Raw genomic sequence first — 22,318 nt, forward strand, 5'->3', positions numbered from 1 at the left:
CCAGGGCTGCAGAAGGAATTCCTTTCTGGGACATTTTTGTCTTGTTTTCTTACTTGAAAAATTACCATTTATTTTGTGTGGGTGACGTGGGAATGGAGATGCACTGATTACAAAAATAGCATAACACGTTCTTTGGGAAGAGTTGGAAAATATAGAAAAGCACAAAGAAAGTAAAACCACAAAGAAGTCCCCTCATCCCAACACAGACACACGACTAAAGATAACGAATATTCTTTCTGCTCGTGTCTCTTCTTCAAGACAGGCTGCTTGGGTGCAAACCACAGGCCTGCTATTTTCTGGCTGTGTGATCCGGGACAAGTTACTTATCCTCTCTGTGCATCTATGTGCCTCAGTTTCTTCATATGTAAACTGGAGGTGAAAATAACAGTGCCTATCTCAAAGGGCGGTTGTGAGCATTTGATATAAAGACTTAGATGGGTGTCTGTCATTGAGGAACTGCTGGATAAATATTTATATTTACAAGGTTAACATTTTCTGTTTAGATTTTCATTACAACTTTTCTTAACAAAATTGAGTATTACCAACTTGTAAGAAGCTTGTTTCACCATATACTACATCATGAACGTTTCTATGTTTGGGTATTTACATAATTGCAATGTTTCCTGTTTAGATGTCTATGATTACAGGTTTCATTTAGATTTTTCTGTTTCATTTTATATGATTTCAATTTCCCTATTTGTTTGTGTGTTTGCTTGTTTCACAAAACTAAGATCTACATTTTGTGACTTGTCTTTTTCATCTACTGCTAATGGGGAGCTCTTCTACATCACTGAACATCCCTTTACCACATGGATCTGAATGGCTGCACTGTTGGTCTTGGGAAGTGGTTTAAAGTGGGGGCAGGAGCAGCAGTGTCTGAGGGAGCGGGCAGCATTGGTCAAGCCCTCTCCCCTCCATACCCATGGCTGCTGGCCAGGCCCGGCCCAGGAAGAAGACTCAGTGCCACTAGCTCCTGGAAGGGGGCCCAGGGCATGGTCCTGCATGGTGATAGGACTGCGTCTCCCTGTCTCTCCCCACTTGCCCCACAGACTGAGCTGAGCCCAACTAAGCCCCTCCCCTGAGATCCCCAAGGGCTTGCGTTTCCCAGAGGCTGCTCTTTCCTCAGCAGCCACCTCCCAGCCTGGCCCTGGGTTACTCTCCTCCTCTCCAGCCCAGCTCTCCTGAGAAGCTTGCTCCGAATCCCAGCCCAAGGCTGGCCTCTGGTGAAGGGCTTTCCATATGTCCTTGAGGTCCCTTCCTCCAGGGCTGTCAGGGCAGTGGGGCCATGGTAATCCAGGCTCCTGGGACTGCCTACCTGGATAGGATGGGATGCAGAAGAGAGGGAAAGAAGGAGGGGGCGTGTGTAGGAGTCACCAAGGGGATCCAGGGCTGGGGAGGTGCAGAACCAAGGCCCAGAATCGGGAACCGAGAGACATCTGGACCGACACCAGCTGCCAGGGCAATGAGGAAAAGGCAGGAGAATTCAGAGCCCTGAGCACTGGCTTCAGGTTTGGGGTTTAAACAAACGGAGGCACCCAGGAGAGCTAGGAAAATGGGGGCAGGCCTGAGATCCCAACCCCAGTCCGTCCCCAGACAGAGCAGCTTCCAGAAGCACATGAGGCCTGGCCTTCTTTCCTGAAAACTCAAGCCACTGGGCTTCTTATAATTGTGGGGCTACAAATCACCTACCTGCCTTCAAATCACCCACTCGCGCTTCGTCTGCCTTTATCTGGCAGGGCAGGCAGGTGGACGGGTGGGCAGCATGGCAGAGTCTAGCCCAGGCCTGACCAGAGGCTCCAGAGACAAGCCCGCCTTCTCCCCTGCCCTCCCACAGAGACTGCCCTCCTGCCATGCACCCAGGATCTCTGTTGTCTTATCTGTCTCTGCAGTAGCGTGTTGTTCCCACTAGCCATTATGCCAAGATGTCTTCCATCCTGAACACATCTGAACAAATTTCTGGTATCTCATCCCTGGCCCACCATCCCATCCCCAGCAAAGCCTCCCATGCCCTCTGTCTACACTCAGCAACTCACTCACAGCCCACCTCCTCGCCCTCACACTCTTCAGCCGTCCCCAACTGGCTCCAGCCCCTACCACAAACACACAGATGGTAGCCATACCTCCATCTCCCAGCAGCACCTGGCCCAGATGTCCACCGCTCCTTCCTGAAACACTCTCTTTTCCCGGCTCTCCTTGCTGCTCACTGGCAGCCCCTTGGTCTCCCCTCGTCCTTCCCAATCTCTTAATGTTGGAGCACCTAGGTTGAGTCATGAGCCCACTTCTCTTTATCTATACACTTTTGCCCATGTGGTCTCGCGAGTCTTAGGTCTCTGAATGTTATTCATATATTTACAGCTGCCAAGTATCTACTGTTTCCTACACTGCAAACGTTCCCCACATCATTGAATCCTCTTTCTCCACATGCTTCTGAATGCCTGCAGGTGGTCACCCCGCTCTGCTGAGCTTCTGACTCACACCTGCCCTTGCCTTCCTGCTACTTCCACCCAGAGGCCCAAAACGCCTCTCAAACTAAGGCCATGCAGAATGGAACAGAAACTCTTCATCTCCCCTCACCTCCCAATCCCTTTCGTCTTCGGTTTCTCCATCTCACCAGATGTCACCATAACCCACCCAGTTGTCCAAGCCAAAAACCTGGGTCCTAATAGGTCCTCTTTCCCCTCTCAACCCCCATTCTAATCCATAGCATGTCCCGTCCGTTCCACCTGCAACCGAAGTCTCCATCCTCATGGCCCTGCTGTGTCCAGGCCCCACCGCCCTCCCTGCAGCAGCTGCTTGTGGTCTCCCTGAGTCTGTCCCCACTCCCACCACAGCCCATTCTCCCCACTCCAGCCAGAGTTGTGACTAGAACACAAATCCAATCATGCCACTCCCCTGCTTAAAACCCCTCCGTGGCTTCCAACTGCCCTTGGAATAAAAGCCAGGCTTCTGGCCATGGTCTACAGAGCCCTGTGTGCTCTGGCCCTGTCCACCCCATCTCGGTCACCTCTCCGCCAGCTCGTTCCTTCCCAGCTGCAAACCCTTTACATAGATGGTCCCTCTCCCAGGCTCCTTCCCATCCCTGGCTCAGCTTGAAGCTCCCCTCCTCAGAGAAGCTTTCTTCGACATCGTGCTTCCAAAACACCCTCCCACCCCCATGCCGTCGTCCACTTCACTCTCTTTATTTCTCTTGTGTCACTTGTCAGGACCCTGATTATCTTCAGATGCATTTGTTTCTTCTACCTCGGCACGTTAGCTCCAGAGGGAGGGACAGCATCTCTCTTGTTTATTTCTCCATCTGGCTCATAGAAGCCACTTACCCAATGCCAAGGCTGGGGAAAGCAGGGGCAGGGATGGGGGCTGTCTCTGTGATTCCCCAGCAGCCCCAGGGCCAGGTGTCAGTCCCTGGACAGGACCACCATGACTCAGGGAATGCAAGGACTGGCCCTTAAAGGACACACAGGAGTTCAGTCAAGGGGTGAAGTGGGCAAGGAATTGCAGGCAGAGGGATTGCAGTCCTACTGGATGAAGCGGCCTGGGGAGAAGACGGGTTGTCAATCAGCCCCTGATTGACATTGAGGCTGCGCCTCATCCATGCAGTCCACCAGCAAGAGGTTCTGGCTGGAGCCTGCTCTGGGGTCTGGTTCTGCAGTTGAGGTGGCACCCATTCACCTCTGAATACCAGAGCCCTGCCCTACCTCCTGCATGGTCATCCATGAACACGGAGCTCTTTTCCCCAGAGCCCTCCAGAGTTTCCCAGCTCTGACCAGGGCCTGCTCTGGAGCTTCCAAGGAACCACCCTGCTTCCTGGCCCAGGCTAGGATGGTGGGAGGGGTTCCTTGGCCCCTTAGCCTAAAGCCTGTGCACCTGGGTCCATCCGGCACCCCACCCCACAGAAGCCTTTCTCTGTATATGTTGAGAACCAGCAAGCAGCAGGGTCTTCCAGAAGACCCAGCAGCCTTCTTGTTGCATCTCCATGCAAAACCATTCAATGGCTCTACCCACCACCAGGTGATGAGGGCATACATATGCTGTCATCTGCCACCACCTCCCTTCTACACACACATGTACACGCACACACACACGTGCATACACACAGTTTACGCCATACCCTTCTTCTCCCCAGGCCGCTTCATCCAGTAGGACTGCAATCCCTCTGCCTGCAATTCCCAGCCCACTTCACCTCTTGGCTGAACTCCTGTGTGTCGTTGAAGGGCCAGCCCTTGCATTCCCTCGTCTGAGAAGTCCTCCCTGACACCCCCAAGCCGAGTAGGGTTCTTTATGCCTGCATACTACAGTGCATTTGTTTACAAGGCCTTCTCTCCTCTAGACAGTGGCAGAAAACAATCTGGGTCCTCAGGGACCTGAAGGGGGCCTGCCCCTCCAAACCTGTGGGTATTTCTCATCAGGTGGGATGAGAGACTGAGAAAAGAAATAAGACACAGAGACAAAGTATAGAGAAAGAACAGCAGGCCCAGGGAACCAGCACATTCAGCATGTGAGGACCTGCACTGGTGGTGGTCTCCAAGTTTCCTCAATGTTTATTGATTACTATTTTCACTATCTTGGCAAGGGGAGCGTGGCAGGAGAGCAGAATGAACAGGGTGATGGTAGCGAGAAGGTCAGCAGGAAAACATGTGAGTAAAGGAATCTGTGTCACAAATAAGTTCAAGGGAAGGTACTGTGCCCAGATGTTCACGTAGGCTAGATTTATGTTTCTCTTTACCCAAACATCTCAGTGTAGCAAAGAGTAACCGAGCAGTATTGCTGCCAGCATATCTCGCCTCCAGCCACAAGGCGGTTTTCTCCTATCTCAGAATAGAACGACTTCAGCTTTACACCGAGACATTCTGTTCCCAGGGGCCTGCGGGAAACAGAGACCTTCCTCTTATCTCAACTGCAAAGAGGCCTTCCTCTTTCACTAATCCTCCTCAGTACAGACCCTTTATGGGTGTCGGGCTGGGGGACGGTCAGGTCTTTCCCTTCCCACGAGGCCATATCTCAGGCTGTCTCAGAGGGGGGAAACCTTGGACAATACACAGGCTTTCTTGGGCAGAGGTCTTTGCGGCTTTCCACAGAGCATTGTGTCCCTGGTTAATAGAGAATGGAGAATGGCGATGACTTTTACCAGGCATACTGTCTGCAGACATATTGTTAATAAGGCACATCCTGCACAGCCCTAAATCCCTTAAACCTTGATTCAATACAGCACATGTTTCTGTGAGCACAGGGTTGGGGCTAAATTTACAGATTAATAACATCTCAAAACAGAACAATTTTTCTTTGTACAGATCAAAGTGGAGTTTCTTTTGTCTTCCTTTTCTACATAGACACAGTAACAGTCTGATCTCTCTTTCTTTTCCCCACAGGGACTCTAGTCTCATGGGGGAATCCCCTTCAACGTGATACATGCAGTAACAGAGGGACACATGTACAAGGCGTCTGGAAGCCACGGGCCAGCTCCACCAGCCCTGGGCAGTGGGAAGGCTTCTGAAGGAGGCTTACCGGAGACATAAAGGCATAGTGTTTCCCCCAGGGCATTCCAGACACAGAACAGTGGCTAGCCAGGTACCAGGGCGTGACTCTTCAAGGAATTACAAGCCGTGCCCCAAGCTGAGTATAAAGTACAAGGGGCAGGGAGTTGGGGGGAAGATAAGGCCAGACTCAGAAGCAGGAGACTTGAGTTCATCAAGGACTTCAACTGCCCTGAGAAGGAGTTTAGGTTTTGTCCTGTGAGCAGTGGGAAGTCAGTGAGGGGTTTTAGGCAGAGGAGTGGACAATCAAATCTCCAGTTAAGAAAGCTTCCCTTCCAGCAACCGGGAAGGATCAATGAGAACAAGAGTGAGGCAAGGGCGTGGGTGAGGAGACTGCCACAGGGTCAAAGACAGAAGGTGTGATGGGGTCTGAGGAAGACAGTCACAGTGGGGTAGAGAGGAGGGGGGACCCTTAGGGCTTGCCACAGAGCTGGGACCGCTAGGAAGGGTAGTCCATCGGGTGTGAGGATTGAGAGAGGACTCAGGGAGGACTCCAGCTCCCTGCTGGAACACATGGTTGGAGGCTGGTGCCTTCCCTGAGATGGGAGCATGAGAGGGGAGATTGTTTGCTGAGAAATAATGAACTCAGCTTAAATTCCAAGGTGTCTGTAAGCCCTCCAGAGGGATCCCAGCACCTCTCACAGTGCCTAGCAGGCAGAAAGCCCTCAATTCTACAGGAAGCTGTGGAATGAATGAACGAATGTGGTCCCACAGCCTTTTAACCCCACAATTTCAAGGATATGCGCTTCGAGTCCTGCTTCCTGGTGCCTCAGCTGGAACTCCTTTGCAGAAGAACTGCTGTGGCACCCAGAGCTTTGTGCAGAAGCTTTAGTTATGGCCCCAAGTCCCCAGGTATGGGAAGCTTGGCCTCTCCCTCTTCCCTGAGGGGGCCCCACAGAAGCAGAAGTCCCCAGTACCTGGCCCCAGGCCTCAGCCCCACCCAGGCCACAAAGGGTTTCTGTCTGAGGAGATCCACACTGCTCCCAGGGGCATCCCTAAAGGGCACTGCAGACAGCGAGGTGCTGCAAAGGCCACTCATTGTTTTTCTGCCCCTGCCCATCCTGACCCAGGGCCCCCATGGGAGTCCCTGCTGTGCTCACACTGACTTGAGGAGGGGCCTGTGGGAAGGACGGGCCTGGCCTGAGCTGGGCAGAAATGAGGTGTTGCCTGAACCCCAAGCTAGGGCTGCGGTGAAATATGACTGTGGCCTTCATGGAGCTGGGGGAGGCAACGAGGGTACAGGCTGTGGCATCCCAAAAGAAAGTGAAGGGCCACAAGATGGAGACCCAGGGAACAGAACCCCAGGACTGCTTCCCATGGGGCCATGGCTGGGCGCTGGCCTCACAGGTACCTGATCCCTGGGCCCCAGCAGCTGGCTACCCGCTGGACTCTCCCAGGGACACACACAGCCCAGGCAGGGAAGGCATCTCCCTAGGAACTGACCCGTGGACTCCAGGCCATCCAGGGCAGCGTTGGTTGGGTGGTGATGGGAGAGAAGGCTGAGATCTCCTGGGATAGTTCCAGGGAAGCTAAAGATGGGAGTGCTCTAGCCCTCAGACTCCACAGCACACTCCATCACAGGGCCCAGCACTGGGGCCCTGCGCTCTGCTCACAACGGTCCGAGGCTCACCGACACTCCCCTGCCCCCGCCTCCCCTCCTGCCCTGCTCCCTGGTTTCTGTTTACATCTGACCTCACTGGTTAGACTGTGAGTTCCCAGAGGGCGTGGGAGCCTGGCCCACCCTGAGTGCCAAAAAAGAGTTTTCAATACCATGAAGTGCGGGAAGTGGGCAGGTTCATGACTAGAGATAGACGCAGGTCTCCGTTTCCCATCTTTGCTGAAGCCGGCCAGGCATCCACCAGGGGTCTGGGCACAAGATGGGGTAGAGAAGGAAGGAGAGTAGAAGAGCAAGAATGGGCTGGTACAGGGGCTGCTGCTGGAAGGGACAGCAGTAGGGACAGAATGAGGGCCCTGCCGGAGGGAATCTCAGCCCTCCATGTAATGCCCCATGTGGCTCTGCGCCCCAGTTCCCATCTTCTCTGAAAAGATCCATGTCTTGCTCACAGGCACCACCCAGGCACACAGGATCACACACCTATGGGTGCCACCCACGCACAGGCACAGCACACACACCAGCCCACAGCTTCCCCCAAGCCTGGAGTCCCCCTCCCGCCTGCCTGTGCCCTCACCACAGAACCCAGACTCTGGGCCATGCATACTCTCTCTTTCTGGTCCCAGGCCCGTGCCTGATGCTGACCTGTTCCCCAGAATAGGCACCCAAAAGGCAGAAGGAAGAGGGGGCCACACCCTAAGGCTAGAAGTGGGGAAACAGGGAAGCAGTAGCCTCTAGCTAAGCTGGGGACACCTGTCAGCACAGACACTGCCGCAGGTCCAGGTTGATGTTGAGTGGTTAGTGGCCAGGAGGCCTCCCCACCCCGCCAGAGTCCAAAGAACACAGGCGTGGCTGCCTCTGTAACCTCATCAAAGGCAGGCTCTGCCTGTGGCCACTAGCAGAGAAGCCGCTGTCCTTCTGCCACCAGCACCGGACCACCTGCTCCAAGACCAGCCCCCTAGGAGGACCAGGCACCTGGTCTTCACTGGCACCCAGGTAAGGGCCTGGCCCCCAGGGAAGATCGGGGCCCAGCCCAGTTACAGGGGATCCCAGGGCAGGTGGGGGCAACTTAGTGGCTTCCCAGGCCAGGTCTCCAGCCTGTTCCCAGCTGCAGCCCAGGGGATCAAACCCGAGGAGGGGCTTGGGACTCAGTGCTGGCTGGTGGGCTGGAAAGCAGAGCAAGGTCCAGGTTCCGGAAGGACCTCTGGGATGCTTGCCCCAGGGTCTGTGAGGTGATGGCCTTCCCCGCTCCAAACCCCTACATCTAGGGCTTAAAGGGGGAAACTGGGCTGTCACAGCTCCCCTACCCCTAAGGGGCAAGGCAGGCCAAGCCAGCCCCCTCTTCCCTTCCTGGGGTAGGGAATCTTTGGAGGCAGCTGTTTCCCTGCCTTGACCTACCTACCCACAGGGCCCTACAGGGCCCACCCTGGTGCTGAGGGAGTGGGGAGTGGGGCTGCCCAGGGCCAGACCTCACTTCCTTTTCTGCATGGAGAGCATGGAGAAGCAGGAAGGGTTACAATGGGGGTTGGGGGACGCTGGGAAAGGGGAGCAGGCTTCTAGCCCCGCCTTACCCCTGGAGAGAAAAGGAGTCCTCTCAAACAAGGAAACCAGAGATCCAGCCGTCCCTTCCACATTCCCTTTATTGTTCACTGGCAGTTTATTTCCTTCAACACTGAGTCATCTTATCAGATACTACATCGTTTTCATAACAGTCCTAATAAACAAGGGTGTGGGTTGCTCTCTTACATGTTACCCGGGGTATCCCAGTATTTCTGCACAACTGAGGTGTACCATGTAGACATATGGGTACCCACAAACCTCATTCAGATTAACACATATCCTTGACCCGCACAGACTAACCCCCCTCCCAGCCGGCACACATACACCACATTTAATTCCACTCCATTTCAACATGTATGTTCTCTAGACTCCCTCCGTGACTGCGCACGGCCCAGTGGCAGAGGCATGTTTACAAACCATTAAAACGTGAAGCTTGCAGTCAGACAGATCTGGGTTTGCTCTCTATTAAGCACTCATTTGTGACCTCAGGCCTGTTACCATCTTTGAGCCTCAGAGTCCTCGTATGGTAAATGGGAACAATACCAGTACATGCCTTGTGAGGTTGTTTTGGGGATTAGAGTGACTGAAGATAAAGCTGTTAAAACAGTGCTAGGCACACGGCACCAAGTAAGTGGACGGCAGTGAGGAGGAACTGATAGGATGTTGGTAAGGGGCTTGGCACCAGGCTCACAGCACCGTGGTGGCTGATATGACTATCGTTGCTGGAGAGAAATGTACAAGGTCCAGTGCAGCATTCCAGTGCAGCTGGAATTTAAAGGGTTGGGGCCAGGAGAGGACCTGGGCAGAGGATACAGAGTACAAAAAGCAAAGAGCCAGGAGGCCTGGGGAGACATTCATGAAGGTCAGCTCACTGGCGAGTCCTGCAGTGCCATCATAAGTACACACACACATGCATGCAGTCTTCCCAGAGGGTCTACAGCTGAAGAGCCAGCATCAGTGTCCTCTCAGTTTGCAGAACTGTAACAGGGTTGAACAAGAGGGCCTCCTCCGGCAGAGTCAGCTACAGAACCCTCTGGTCATCTAGCATCTTTCACACCCAGGCCCAAGATAGGATCTGAACGCAGGTCCCTATCCATCCAGGTTTCCTGGGCTCCTTGGTATGACCTTTATTGGCCAAACAATGGGAGGTCTGGAGCTTTCCCTGGGGCCCAGCCATGCTGTGGCCTCCCTGACCCTCCCTTCCCTCAGCCTGGGGCCTCCAGGCCCAGCCAAGATGGAGGGCTCCGCAGTGGAGGACACTGGCTGCAGATGGCTCTGGAAAGGGCCCCTGGAGCCCTGGAAAGGGCCCCTGGAGCCAGGGGCTTTGCATCTGGTCCCAGAGGCCCCCAGTCAGAGCAATAGCAACTGTCCTGCCCTGCTGTGCCTGGTTCCCCTTTCCCCAGCATTGAAGGCTGCCTCTGGTTCACTTTGGGTTCTAGGGAGCCGTCCTCAGCAGTGTCAACATGTCAAGGCCCAGCAGCAGAGCCATTTACTGTAAGCTCCTGGCAGGCCCCTCTCCCCTGCCCTCCCACTGAGCTCCCTGAACGTCCCATCCTCCACTCCCTCTTCCTCACAACAACTGCCCCCAGCAGTTGCCTGAGTCTCACCTCGCTCTTCTGCCTGCTTCCCACCACTTGCTCTGTGCCCCTGTAGTGCACCGGAAGGAGTACTCCCAGAACCTCACCTCAGAGCCCACCCTCCTGCAGCACAGGGTGGAGGTGAGTACTTCTGCAGCCCTGGGCAGTGTCCAACTAAACCCAAGTGTTCCTGTGTGTCCATTGCCCTGCCAGAACATGGACACCTCACACAAGTCCCTGCCCTGGAAGCCAACAGCCTGTCCCAACCATGTCCCATGGATTCAGATCCAGCAAGCCTGCCAGAGCATCTGCTCAGTGTCAGGGAGTAGGAGGGGTGGTCGGAGTGGGCAAAGCAGGCCTGGCTGGAGGTTAAGCAGATGAGTGTCCTGTTCCCAGACAGGAAGAACTAGCAGCGGGATGGGATAGGAAGCACTCGCAACCACCCACCCACCTACCCTCACCTGTCTCCCAACCCTCTACTGCCCGAGTCCCCAGGGCACTGCTCCATTGCCCAAGACCTTGCATGGCTGGAGGAGGCAGTGTGTGGGGTCTTTGGGCCCTGTGGAGGATTGAAATGGCCACTGTTGGAGAGGGGAGCCACCTGGGCCCAAGCCTCCAGGGTGAGTGTGAGCAGCTCCAAGGCTGCTCCAAGGCTAGAAAGGAGTCTCTGGCTCTGCCAGGGAGGATGACGCAGGCACTGCAAGATTTAGGTGCTTGAAGGGCTGTCGACACCAAGGTGAAGGCGAAGCACAGGCTATAAGGGCGTGGTGGGGAGAGCAGGCACAGGGTCAGGCTGGAGCTCTGGGGTAGAAGAGCTCCATTGTTAGGACTCCAGTGGAGAACAAGCAGGGAGGGAGCTGGGGAGATGGTCTGGAGGTCCCACAGGGCAGCAGAGGCAGGGATCCCACAGCCAGCTGAGGAGGAGGACTCAGCTTCTCTGTAGGGTGAAGGCTGAGAACAGGCTTATTTTAGGCCCAGCAGGCAGAGCAAGAGGAGACATGTTCAGGAGGATGGAGTTTGCTCATGATGCCAGGGTCCCCTGAACATGCTGGTGGTGTGAACACAGGGAGAGGAGCTGGGCCCTGGGCAGGGGTTGGGGGTTAAGGGGCAGGAGGCAGGCTGCATCTCCCCCCCACAAGAAGCCTGGGTGGAAGGGGCCTTGTGAAGGCAGTGTTTGGCTGGCAGAAGGGAGGGGGCTTCTAAAGGAAATTGGATAACAGCAAAAAACTCCTGAATGGTCAGCCTAACAGTAGGCAAGGACTTGAGCGGAGACTGAGATCACGATGGATATCTCCAGGCATGAACCAGGGAGAAAGAGACAGGAGTTCTGGGTGAGTGAGGAGGAAGACTGGGCTGAGACTGAGTTCCCAAAGGGAACAAAGGAAGCCAGAGACAGAATCTGAGGGTCCTGTATCCCCTCCAGAGGAGCTATTTGTTGGGTGGCTGGATCGCACATCCACCACCACCCAGCTGCCTCACCTGGCCTGGACTAGTAAAGGCCATGCCTGTCCTTCCTCTAGAGTCCTCAAACCCCTCCTGCAGCCCCTCAGACTCAGACGTGGAGACCCCATCCCTGGCCCCGGTGCTTCGACACTGGCCCTCACATTGCCCCTGGAAAGTTGCTTTATCTGAAGCCTAGAACCTCCCACCTCAAGGGGCCCAAGGACACGTCTTCTTCCTCTTCTGCTTTTCTCTACCCAGCACGCCTGTGGCCCCTTCTCTGAGCTTTCTCCCAGCCCTGCCCCTCTCCCTGCAGCACTTGATGACATGCAAGCTGGGGAGTCAGAGAGTCCAGGAGCCCAAGGATGCCTTGCAGAAGCTGTTCGAGATGGATGCGCAGGGCCGGGTGTGGAGCCAAGACTTGATCCTGCAGGTCAGGGACGGCTGGCTGCAGCTGCTGGACATTGAGACCAAGGTCAGCCCTCCCAGCAAACCCAGCCATAGCCAGCGTGGGCTGTGGGGAAGCAAGCACCAGCTCTTGAACTCCACCCTCCATGCCCCAAAGGGCAACCACCCTCCCCAAATACAACACACACCAGGCCTAGGAAGAGACAGGGGACAGAGACACAAGAGTCAGGTAGATGACACCCCAGCCACAAGTCACCAAAGGGCTAGGATGAGCTGGTCAGGAGCTCCCAGAAGCCACACTTGGCTCTTGGTGGCCTCACAATTGACCTCTCCACCTGGCCCAGGAGGAGTTGGACTCTTACCGCCTGAACAGCATCCAGGCCATGAATGTGGCGCTCAACACATGTTCCTACAACTCCATCCTGTCCATCACCGTGCAGGAGCCAGGCCTGCCAGGCACCAGCACTCTGCTCTTCCAGTGCCAGGAAGTGGGGGTGAGTGGTCAGGGGTGATTGGTCAGGGGTGGGGTTCATCGACTATCACCCTACCATACACACACACACACACACACACTTAGCCTCCCTGACTGCTGCTTCCCAGGCAGAGCGACTGAGGACCAGCTTGCAGAAGGCTCTGGAGGAAGAGCTGGAGCAAAGGTAGGCAGCCTCGGCCCAGCCCACCTATGGGGCCTCCCAGCTCAGCCTCGGGGGCCAGACCCTGACCCCATATCTTGGGGAACCCAGAAGGTTGTGGCCCAACCAACCTGGGCCTGGACTAAGGAGGAGCCGGGACAGAGGTGGGCATAGGGAAGGGGCTGGGCCCAGGGGGCACTAGAGATTGTCCTCAGAGACTGAGATGGGACCTGAGAGGGCCCAGAGGGTAGGCGGATGAGGCAGGGTGGAGTCAGGAGTGGGTCCAGAAGGAGACCAGGGAGCAGGGGGTAGGACTCCTGCAGAGAGGTGGTGGTGCCCCTGGGTCCTGGAGCAGAAGTGTGGGGAGGGCCTCTCTCCCAAGAACCTTGTCAAAGATGTGACCCCTACCATGTCCTCAGCAGACCCCAACTTGGAGGCCTTCACCCAGGCCAGGACAGATGGAGGGGGCCTCCTATGGAAAGGCCACTCCCTATGGAGCAGGCACTCTATCTGGAGCGGGGGTTCCCGCCAGAACAGCCCCACCAGAGGACCCTAGAGCATAGTAAGTTTGAGGCATGGGGGCAGGTGGAGGAGAAAGTTTCGATAAAAAGTCAAAGATCTAAGATCTAGATCCATGATCCCCTTACATTGCAGGCCTCCCGCCATCCCCAAGGCCCCTGCCACACCACCCCAGTGCCCGAGAACCAAGTGTCTTTACTCCGCCTCCTCCAAGGCGGCCCTCTTCCCCTGAGGACCCAGAGAGGGATGAGGTAACTGCAGGTGGTCTCAAGCTTGCTGAGGCTTTCTGGGCCTGGGAAAAGGAAGGACACCAACCCTCCCTCTTTTTCTAGGAGGCCAGGGTCCCAGGATGGCCAGGGCCTGGGCCAGGAGGCCAGAGAAGCTTGTTTATACTCCAGGCCGGGCCTGAGGCTGGGGCTTGTGGTGGGGAGGGGTGCGGGAGGCATGCTGGGAGTTCTAGAGCAGGCCCAACTGCCCATTCAAGGCCATGCGTTGTTTGGGGCCCAGGAAGTGCTGAACCATGTCCTAAGGGACATTGAGCTGTTCATGGGAAAGCTGGAGAAGGTCCAGGCAAAAACCAGCAGGAAGAAGAAGAAATTTGGGAAAAAAAGCAAGGACGAGGGAGGTGAGTACTGAGGGCCAGGGGAGAGGAAGAGGGGTGTCTTGGGGTGATCTGTGGCCCACTGCCTTGCCGCTTCTCCCAGGTCTCACCCAGGCACAGTACATTGACTGCTTCCAGAAAATCAAGTACAGCTTCAACCTCCTGGTAGGTGGCTCCCCACAAGTTCACCAGGCCTCTCCTCTTCCCCTTCCTCCCCACTAATCCTCTGCTGTCTGGACTCAATCATCCCAAGCTTCTTTCTTCTCCATCTACTCCCCCTAGAACCTCCCCTCCTCTCTTGGGACTTGTGGGAAGTGCCAGCCTTCTAGCCAAGGCATAAAATAATTATGGTGCAATGGTGAAGATGGGGTGGGGTGAAGGGTGGTGACAGGCATTGCCCTGTGTCCCCAGGGAAGTCTAGCCACCTGGCTGCAGGAGACAAGTGCCCCTGAGCTCGTGCACATCCTCTTCAAGTCCCTAAACTTCGTGAGTCAAGGGAGGACAGGGTGGTGAAGAGGGACAGGCTGAAGTCAAGAAGGAGTAGAGGGAGGAAAGGAGGCTGGTGGAGGGGGACGGGGGAGCAGGGGCCAGGGTGGAACTAGATGGGCTGGGGTGAGAGCCAAGGACACCAAGGCTCCAAGGGAGATAGGAAGGAGCAGCAGGCCCAAGGCAGATGGGGACACTTGCAGGAGTTAACATCCTACCATTGCAAAAGTGGGAAGCCAGGGACTCTGGGCGTTTCCTACCCTCACTGGGCCCTGTGGGAGCCTAGGCTTCCTGACGTTTTCCATCTCTCCCCTAGATCCTGGCCAAGTGCCCTGAGGCTGGCCTAGCAGCCCAAGTGATCTCACCCCTCCTCACCCCTAAAGCCATCAACCTGCTACAGTCCTGTCTAAGCCCACCTGAGAGTAACCTTTGGATGGGGTTGGGCCTGGCCTGGACCACTAGCCGGTGAGTGAAGACAAGGCCTGAACTGAACTGGGGGTCAGGGGCATGGAGGCATCAGACAGGACATCAGAGGTGGCCAGGTTCTATGTTGCCACAAACCAGAAATATTTCAGAGCTACTCGGGGGACTCTACACAGAGCTCCCAACTTCTTATTTGGCTAAGTGCAAACAGTTTATTAACATAAGAAAAGTGCACATTTGCTATCACCCACTACTGAAACATGTTATCTCAGAAAAAAGAACAGTTTTTCCCAAGAAAAGGGAGATGGCAACCTTCTACTAAAATATTTTCTCATTTTTGTCAAGGACAAAGTCAAAACTTTGTCTCAATCCAGCCCCAAATTTAAGAATTACTGACGTAAGAGATGCTGCAAATGTAATATCAGTAAGACTTGGCAACCAATGAGCCAGGGGTTAAGAAAGAAAGAGATACTCCCTGCAGGGGTAACTGTGAGATGGGCAGCTGGACAAAAAAGGCAAAGGAGGCCAGTGCGGTGGCTCATGCCTGTAATCCCAGCACTCTGGGAGGCTGAGGAGGGCGGATCACCTGCGGTCAGGAGTTCGAGACCATCCTGGCCAACATGGTGAAACCCCGTCTCTACCAAATATACAAAATTAGCTGGGTGTAGTGGTGCATGCCTTGGAGGAGCTACTTGGGAGGCTGAGGCAGGGGAATCACTTGAACCCAGGAGGCAGAGGTTACAGTGAGCTGAGATTGCCCCGCTGCACTCTAGCCTAGGCAACAGGAGGGAAACTCCATCTCAAAAAACAAAACAAACCAAAAAGCCAAACGGATGAGAGCCAGGGGAGTGGGAGGAACCAGCTTGGGCACGCTGATCTGAGGCATTCTTGGAACGTTCCGCAGAGGCCTGGTGGCTGGGCAGCTGAGAGGGGATGCACGGAAGTGATGGCTGGAGGCACAGCTACTGGGGAGCACTCCAGAGGGAGCCCCTGAACGTACCTTGACAAGCATAGTTTGCTCTACTCCATGAAAGGAGAGGCAAGAGCCTTGGCAAACTTCTACATGGCGATTGCAAAAAGGGTTAAGAAGGCAGAAGAGTTAAGGAGAACCTGAAGAGCAGAGGGATGAAAACCAAGAGAAAAGGCTTTAGAAAAGCAGAAAAGCCAACAGGGAAATGAATCTTTCCTTGGAGTTATTTACCTAATAACCACTTTTATTTTGTTTGAGACAAGATCTCGCTCTGCCACTCAGGCTGGAGTGCAGTGGCATGATGATCTCATCTCACTGCAGCCTCCACCTCCTGGCTCCAGAAATCCTCCTACCTCACCTTCTTGAATAGCTGGGACCACGGTGTGCCACCTGTGTGCCACCATCACGTCTGGCTATTTTTTGTATTTTTTTGTAGAGATGGGGTTTCACCATGTTGCCCAGGCTGGTCTTGAACTCCTGAGCTCAAGGGATCCGCTCACCTCGGCTTCCCAAAGTGCTGAGATTACAGGCATGAGCCACCGCACCCCACCATGACCGTTCTTTTCAATTCAGCCCCATTTACAAAATTTTGTGTCCAGTTTGTCTGAAGACATGAATTATAGTTCAAAACTATCTATTTTTTATTATGGTATAATATACATAGCATGAAATTAACCATTCTTATCATTTTAACCATTTTAAGTGTATAATTCAGTGGCATTACGTTCATTAACAATGTGTGCCACCAACACCATTATCTACAGTACTTTAAGAACTTTTTCATCATCCCAAACAGAAATTCTGTGCCCATTAAACAATAATTCCCCATTACCCACTCCTCAGCCCTTGGAAACCTCTATTCTACTTTCTGTCTCTATGAGAAATATGCTGCCTGTTCTAGAAACCTCATATAAGTGAAATCATACAATATTCGTCCTGCCGTATGTGGCTTGTTTCACTTAAAATAATGTCTTCATGATTCATCCATGTTGTAGTATCTATCAGAACTGCCTTCCTCTTTATAGCTGAATAATACCCCGTTGTTATGACTATGACACATTTTGTTCATTCATCTGTTGATGGACATGTGGGTTGTTTCCACCCATAACAATCTATTTTTATGCACTCTCTGTGCAGTTACTAAAATGAAATTACTTATCAGTTCTGGACCTCCCATCTCATACCAGTGTTCCCTTGTCCAAAACCTTGGGACTAAGAGTACCTGAATAAGCCAGTCTCACAGCTCTTGGGGCTGTGCTGGGCTCCCACTGTCTGTGGGAATAGCTCTGGTATCTGTCTAGCACTAGCAGGAGAGGAAAACAGAGGTTCTACAATAGACTCAAACAAGAGGGCCTCAAATTCTTTCATGCAGCCACTTGAACATTGAATAATCATGTCAAATACATCATTTTGTATTTCAAAACCCAGCCTTACTTCTACAATTTCAGTCATTAGAAAAACAGATTAGCACATATAATTTTTCAAATACCCCCAAAGATGCAAAATGACTTCAGTATTCATAAAATGATGTACAATTGATGAATACTTCTAAATGTAATATTAAGTCAGATGTGCCCTTAGATGTTTTCTAATTTCTTAACATAACCAGAAATAAATGAAAGACAGAAACATAGAAAATAGAATACCTAGAGAAATGTAAAAACCCTCAAAAGAGTTGAATTTCAGGCAAATTATATTTAGATAACTTGATTTTTAGCAAATTGACCCAAAGCTATAAGTAACACTAAATGTTGTGGTCATCCAGAAGGACAGAGACCATACAAGGCCATTGGATTTGGCAATCAGGATTTTAAATGGACTGGTTTCAATAAAGTAATGGCAGAGGTAGAAACCATGTTGCAGGAATAATGAAAGCAACAGAGACAAGAATATATAGGCAGAGGCTATAGGCATATTCTCAAAAAATTTGGTAAGAAGAAAGTAATAGGATGACAGCTTATAAGGAGTAGTATTAGGGTCAAGACCCAAGCATGTTTCTAAGGCACAGAAGGAACCAATTAAAAAGATTCAGAAGAGGGAATCATTCCTTTGTTCCCATTGAATAAACACTTAATAGCTGCCTCCTGTGTATCAGCCACGGTACTAGGGGTACAGCCCTTAGGGAGATCTATATATAGTAAGAAACAAAGAGAAAAGAATCATGAGCAATGGAGTGTGAGAAGAGCAATAACCCAAGGATGTACCAAGTTCAGCAGAATATTTACTTCTGCCCCAGTGAAGCAAGGAGGAGAAATTCTTCAAGGAAATGAATGGGCATTCCCTGGAAAGACAAGAGGAAAATATTCCAAGCAAGGCAAGCCTGAAGGCCACAAACAGCATGGTCCTCCTGGGCCCTGTGCTGTGGGAGAGGGGGAGGCTGAGAGGCAAGGACCAGCCCATCCCAGAGTCAACGGGAGCAGCGCAGCTGCAGTCTACTCACAAGGTGGAAATCCACAAACAATTTAGCTAGAAAGAAAAGGATCTGCTGCCAGGAAACTAAAAATAGCCTAGAAAAATACTGCACGAGCCCCCTGGGGTGTTGACCAGCCCAAAAGCTCTTGTAGTTCCACTACTTCAATCCAAACGCCCAATCAGGGCAATGAAGTGTCCATCATGTTCTTACGGAGGTGGTGTATCTTTTTACCTCACGGGCAGAGGTGAGGCTGGCCCCCAGACACCTGCTCCGTGGGATGTGTCCAGGCTTAGCTGTTTGCTCCTTTGTGGGTGTCGGGGCCTTTCATCTGTGCACATGGACCATGTCACCTACTAGCCAAAAGATTCCTGAGGCTAGGCCCTGTCATCCCCTCCCTCTCCACATCCCACAGCCTGGCATCAGAGTTCACAGAGTGGATGTGAACTTAGCTTTGTTTCTCTCTTCAGGGCCGAATGGACAGGCGATGAGCCGCTGCCCTACCAACCCACATTTTCGGATGACTGGCAACTTCCAGAGCCCTCCAGCCAAGTAAGGGGAGCTTGGCACAGAGCCCTAGCACAGCCCTAGTCCCTGGCTAGTTTCTGCCCTCCCCATCCAAACCATGGTCACACAACTAGTGTGACCTAACACTGGCAAGCCAGCAAATTCCATGGAAACCCAAAAGTCACCACCAGACTGCAAACAGGAGATATTTGGGGAGACTCTCAGGGCTGGGACATAGGGTCAGTTTCTGAGGCCCCATCTCCAAGTGGTGGGTGGGTGGGTTCATGTGGGCACCTGTATCTGCATACTGGGGGAGACAGGAAAAGGGATAGGAGGCAGCTGTGTGTGAGCTGCTTATGCCTGTGGTCAGATACCCCAGCTCCCTCCCACCATGCTGGCTGCCTCCTGCTCTGACTCACTCTCTGTTCTGTCCCTTACAGGCACCCTTAGGATACCAGGCCCCTGTTTCCCCTCGGTATGCTTTGGGCTTAGTAGGGACCCTGTGATCCTGGGGAGGACGGGGCTGTTCCTTTGGATCTCTGGCTCTCTACATCTCAAGAGAGCCAACAGGGTCTCTTTTAGCCAGACAAACATGTACAAGGACATCCCTCTCCTACCTTGGGGGAAAAACAGTGTTCTACCTTCCTAGGCTCCCATAGCTTCTTCTCATGATACTACCCACACATGTTTCTGATCTCCTAAACTCCAGTATAAAGTGCTTAGGGCAGAGCTCAGATGTAGAAAATTCCACTCCCGGAAATGTCTTCAGAAATCAATGACATTTCAGACCCCTCCTGCCTGCAGAAAGCCCCACTCCAAGCCCCACCTAACATTGACCTGCCAGCAAACTCTAAAGAAACCCAAAAGTCACCATCAGACTGCAGGCAGGAGATACCTGGGGGGGACTTTCAGGGCTGGGATATAGGCTCAATTTCTGAGGCCCCATTCTCCAGCCATCCTGACTCTGTTTCTTAGGAAGGGAAGTCACAGGTTAGGGAGCACCTCACACTTTCCTCAGGAGAAGACACACAACAATGACCCTCAGCCTGGGGACCCCAACTCCAGATCCTCCAGCCCCAAACCTGTCCAGTCAGCCCTGAAAATGCAAGTCTTGTATGAGTTTGAAGCTAGAAACCCACGGGAACTGACTGTGGTCCAGGGAGAAGAGCTGGAGGTGAGGCTTGGGCCAGAGGCTAGAAAAGGAGGTGGTGGTTGGTGGGAGCTACAGGCAGCCAAGGGTGGGTGGTCCAGGGAGGGAGCTGCCAAGGTGGGTGGCCTAGAGAGGGAGAAGGAGGGTAGGAAAGGGCTGGAGGGAGAAAGCCTTGTGTGGGGAGGGCAGGCTGGCTGGACAGAGGCTCAGGGGACTGAGGTGGTGACTTTTGGCAGGTTCTGGATCATAGCAAGCGGTGGTGGCTGGTGAAGAACGAAGCGGGACAGAGTGGCTACATTCCCAGCAACATCCTGGAGCCCCTACAGTCGGGGACCTCTGGGACCCAGGACCAGTCACCCTCTCAGGTACTACCCAGCCTGGACTATCCAGAGCCCTAAGTCCTGAGTTGGAGGTGGGGGTGAGGAAGATTCAGTGGCAAGTGGAGGAGATAGTCTTGGTTTGATTTAAACCATATTATTGCATGCTTAGTGTGTGCCAACTTTATCATGGGGCCAGAGCAGAGAATAAGACTAGCTCCCTGCCAGACCAGAAAGCCACAGAGTAAGAGAATTGATTTGATGGAAACCTAGAGAAGGGACCCAGATGTTAGGGGCTGTGGTTGACTGTGAGATGAGATGGACTCTGACCCCTGGTTCCCCCTGATTCTAGATTCCAATGCTTCGACTTAGATCGAGGCCTGAAGAGGTCACAGCCTGGCTGCAGGCAGAGAACTTCTCCATTGTGTGAGTGCCTGGCCCTACCGGTATGGAGGGAGAAACTTTATAAAGGGCTAACCAAGGAAACCCAGAGACCCAGAACATACAACCTGGCCTACATTGTACATGACCCCCATCCAGCACTGTCTCCGCTGAGTTAGAGGACAGAGCAGAGGCGTGTTCAAGCCTAGATTAGAGATTAAGTGGGGAACCCTGCTGTGGCAAAGGCAGCAAGGATCAGGGGAGTGGACTCGGGAAGAACCCCAGCTGCCAGCTCAGTCGCCCCTCCCCAGCCAGAAGATTCTCTCCCAGAGCACTTCTTTCAAGCCTGGAAGTTCTGAAATTGGCTGAAGCCAAATGCTGACCATACTCCTTCACTCCCAGACAGCCTACTCCATGAATTTTTCTGTAACCCCAACCTCCAAGCCCAAAGAGCCCCTTTTCTATCCAAATGCTCAGGCCTAGAGTGCTTCCAGCGCACCACTGATGGCTTTTGCCGTTTTGTTCACAGCACGGTAAGGACACTTGGGTCCCTGACAGGGAGCCAGCTACTTCACATGAGACCTGGGGAGCTACAGATGCTATGTCCACAGGAGGCCCCACAAATCCTCTCCCGGCTGGAGGCTGTCAGAAGGATGCTGGGGGTGAGGACACCCTGGGGTCTTGACACCCATTGGGACTGTCTGGTGCTCCTGGGTGAGAGAGAGTGCGAAGTTGACAGGCCTGCCGGCCCAGCCCTGGGGCAGAACTGAGTGTGGTGGGTGCTGGGCACAGGATATTCCCCCAGGGGCTTAGCTTCATGCATTCAGGCTTACCTTGAGGCTCCAAGCTTATTGGTGGCATAAGCTCTGCAGATCCCTCATCCGCCACCAGCCTCATCTGAATCTTTTTCTTTCCTCAGATAAGCCCTTAGCCACCAGCTGAGATACCTCCAAGAACCAGGCCCTGCTAATGCAAGATGGCAGATCTGATACCCATTAGAGCCCCAAGAATTCCTCTTCTGGATCCCAGTTTGCAGCAAACTCCACACCGCAGCTCATATAGCAAAAACAATGGACAGGCCCAGAGGCTGAAGCAAACAGTGCCCCTTCTGGCTGTGTTGGAGCCTCCCCAGTAACCACCTATTTATTTTATCTCTTTCCCAAATCTGGAGCATTTATGCCTAGGCTTGTCAAGAATCTGTTCAGTCCCTCTCCTTCTCAATAAAAGCATCTTCAAGCTTGTCATGTGCCTCCCTCGTGGCTTCTTCTGGGCCTGAGGGAGACCAAAGGCGGGGAGGCAGGAAGGGCTGGACACTTGGCATGAAAACGGCAGCAAGCCTACATCCATCACTGAGCCAGATTGTTTGAATGTGAGTGGACATTCACACAGCAACCTGGAGCTGGGAATCAATTTAAGAATCATGGTCCAAGCTCTCCTGACTCTCTTTCCAAACAAACTCCAAAATAAAGCTATGCTCACCATCTTTTTCGCACACACGTCTCTCAGTATATTCCAAGGCACCCAGCACAGCTGCAGGCACACCACTTCACAGTAGCAAAGAGCACAAGGACCGACAGCTGTGGGCTTTGGTCAGTTGCACCAGCTGGCTGGGTGAACTCCAGCAAGTCATTCCACTCTTTGGGACCCTGTTTTCTCAAGGGTTAAGCAAAGAGTCTGGACTGTCCATAGCTTTGTATATTTTTTAGTAAAAGTAGCTTTCTTTAACCTCAAAGGAGTCCCCTCTCTACATATCAGTAGCTATATTTGTATTGATTTAGTCAACAGATAAGGCCC

At 53.1% G+C, this 22,318-nt stretch overlaps 1 protein-coding gene across 6 annotated transcripts; it reads left to right on the forward strand.

Moving 5' to 3' along the window:
• Positions 1-7,932: 7,932 nt before the first annotated feature.
• On the forward strand, positions 7,933-21,766 carry EPS8L3 (EPS8 like 3). 6 transcript variants are annotated; one of them, XM_033198800.1, is made up of 19 exons: positions 7,933-8,139; positions 10,143-10,197; positions 10,357-10,421; positions 12,037-12,195; positions 12,473-12,622; positions 12,729-12,784; positions 13,180-13,322; positions 13,415-13,530; positions 13,787-13,904; positions 13,984-14,045; positions 14,292-14,366; positions 14,683-14,831; positions 18,640-18,721; positions 19,117-19,151; positions 19,652-19,850; positions 20,063-20,191; positions 20,496-20,569; positions 21,054-21,186; positions 21,444-21,766. In XM_033198800.1, exons 2-19 carry the CDS (start codon positions 10,167-10,169, stop codon positions 21,453-21,455), a joined length of 1,788 nt encoding a protein of 595 aa, XP_033054691.1. In that variant the 5' UTR covers positions 7,933-8,139; positions 10,143-10,166; the 3' UTR covers positions 21,456-21,766. The 6 variants fall into 6 exon arrangements, with proteins under 6 accessions (XP_033054691.1, XP_033054692.1, XP_033054695.1 ...); XM_033198801.1 differs by having other exon boundaries at positions 13,183-13,322; XM_033198804.1 differs by lacking the exon at positions 19,117-19,151 and having other exon boundaries at positions 19,695-19,850.
• Positions 21,767-22,318: the final 552 nt, after the last annotated feature.

The sequence above is a fragment of the Trachypithecus francoisi genome, unplaced genomic scaffold (genome assembly GCF_009764315.1).
Source record: "Trachypithecus francoisi isolate TF-2019V2 unplaced genomic scaffold, Tfra_2.0 Lachesis_group5, whole genome shotgun sequence".
Classification (NCBI taxonomy): Eukaryota; Metazoa; Chordata; class Mammalia; order Primates; family Cercopithecidae; genus Trachypithecus; species Trachypithecus francoisi.

Bases quoted from the DNA above. Each gene is read 5' to 3' on its own strand.
- EPS8L3 (XM_033198800.1), top strand. From the start codon at position 10,167: ATGTCAAGGCCCAGCAGCAGAGCCATTTACT. The intron at 10,198-10,356 runs GTAAGCTCCTGG...GTGCCCCTGTAG, and splicing joins CAGCAGCAGAGCCATTTACT to TGCACCGGAAGGAGTACTCC. The intron at 19,851-20,062 runs GTGAGGCTTGGG...GACTTTTGGCAG, and splicing joins TCCAGGGAGAAGAGCTGGAG to GTTCTGGATCATAGCAAGCG.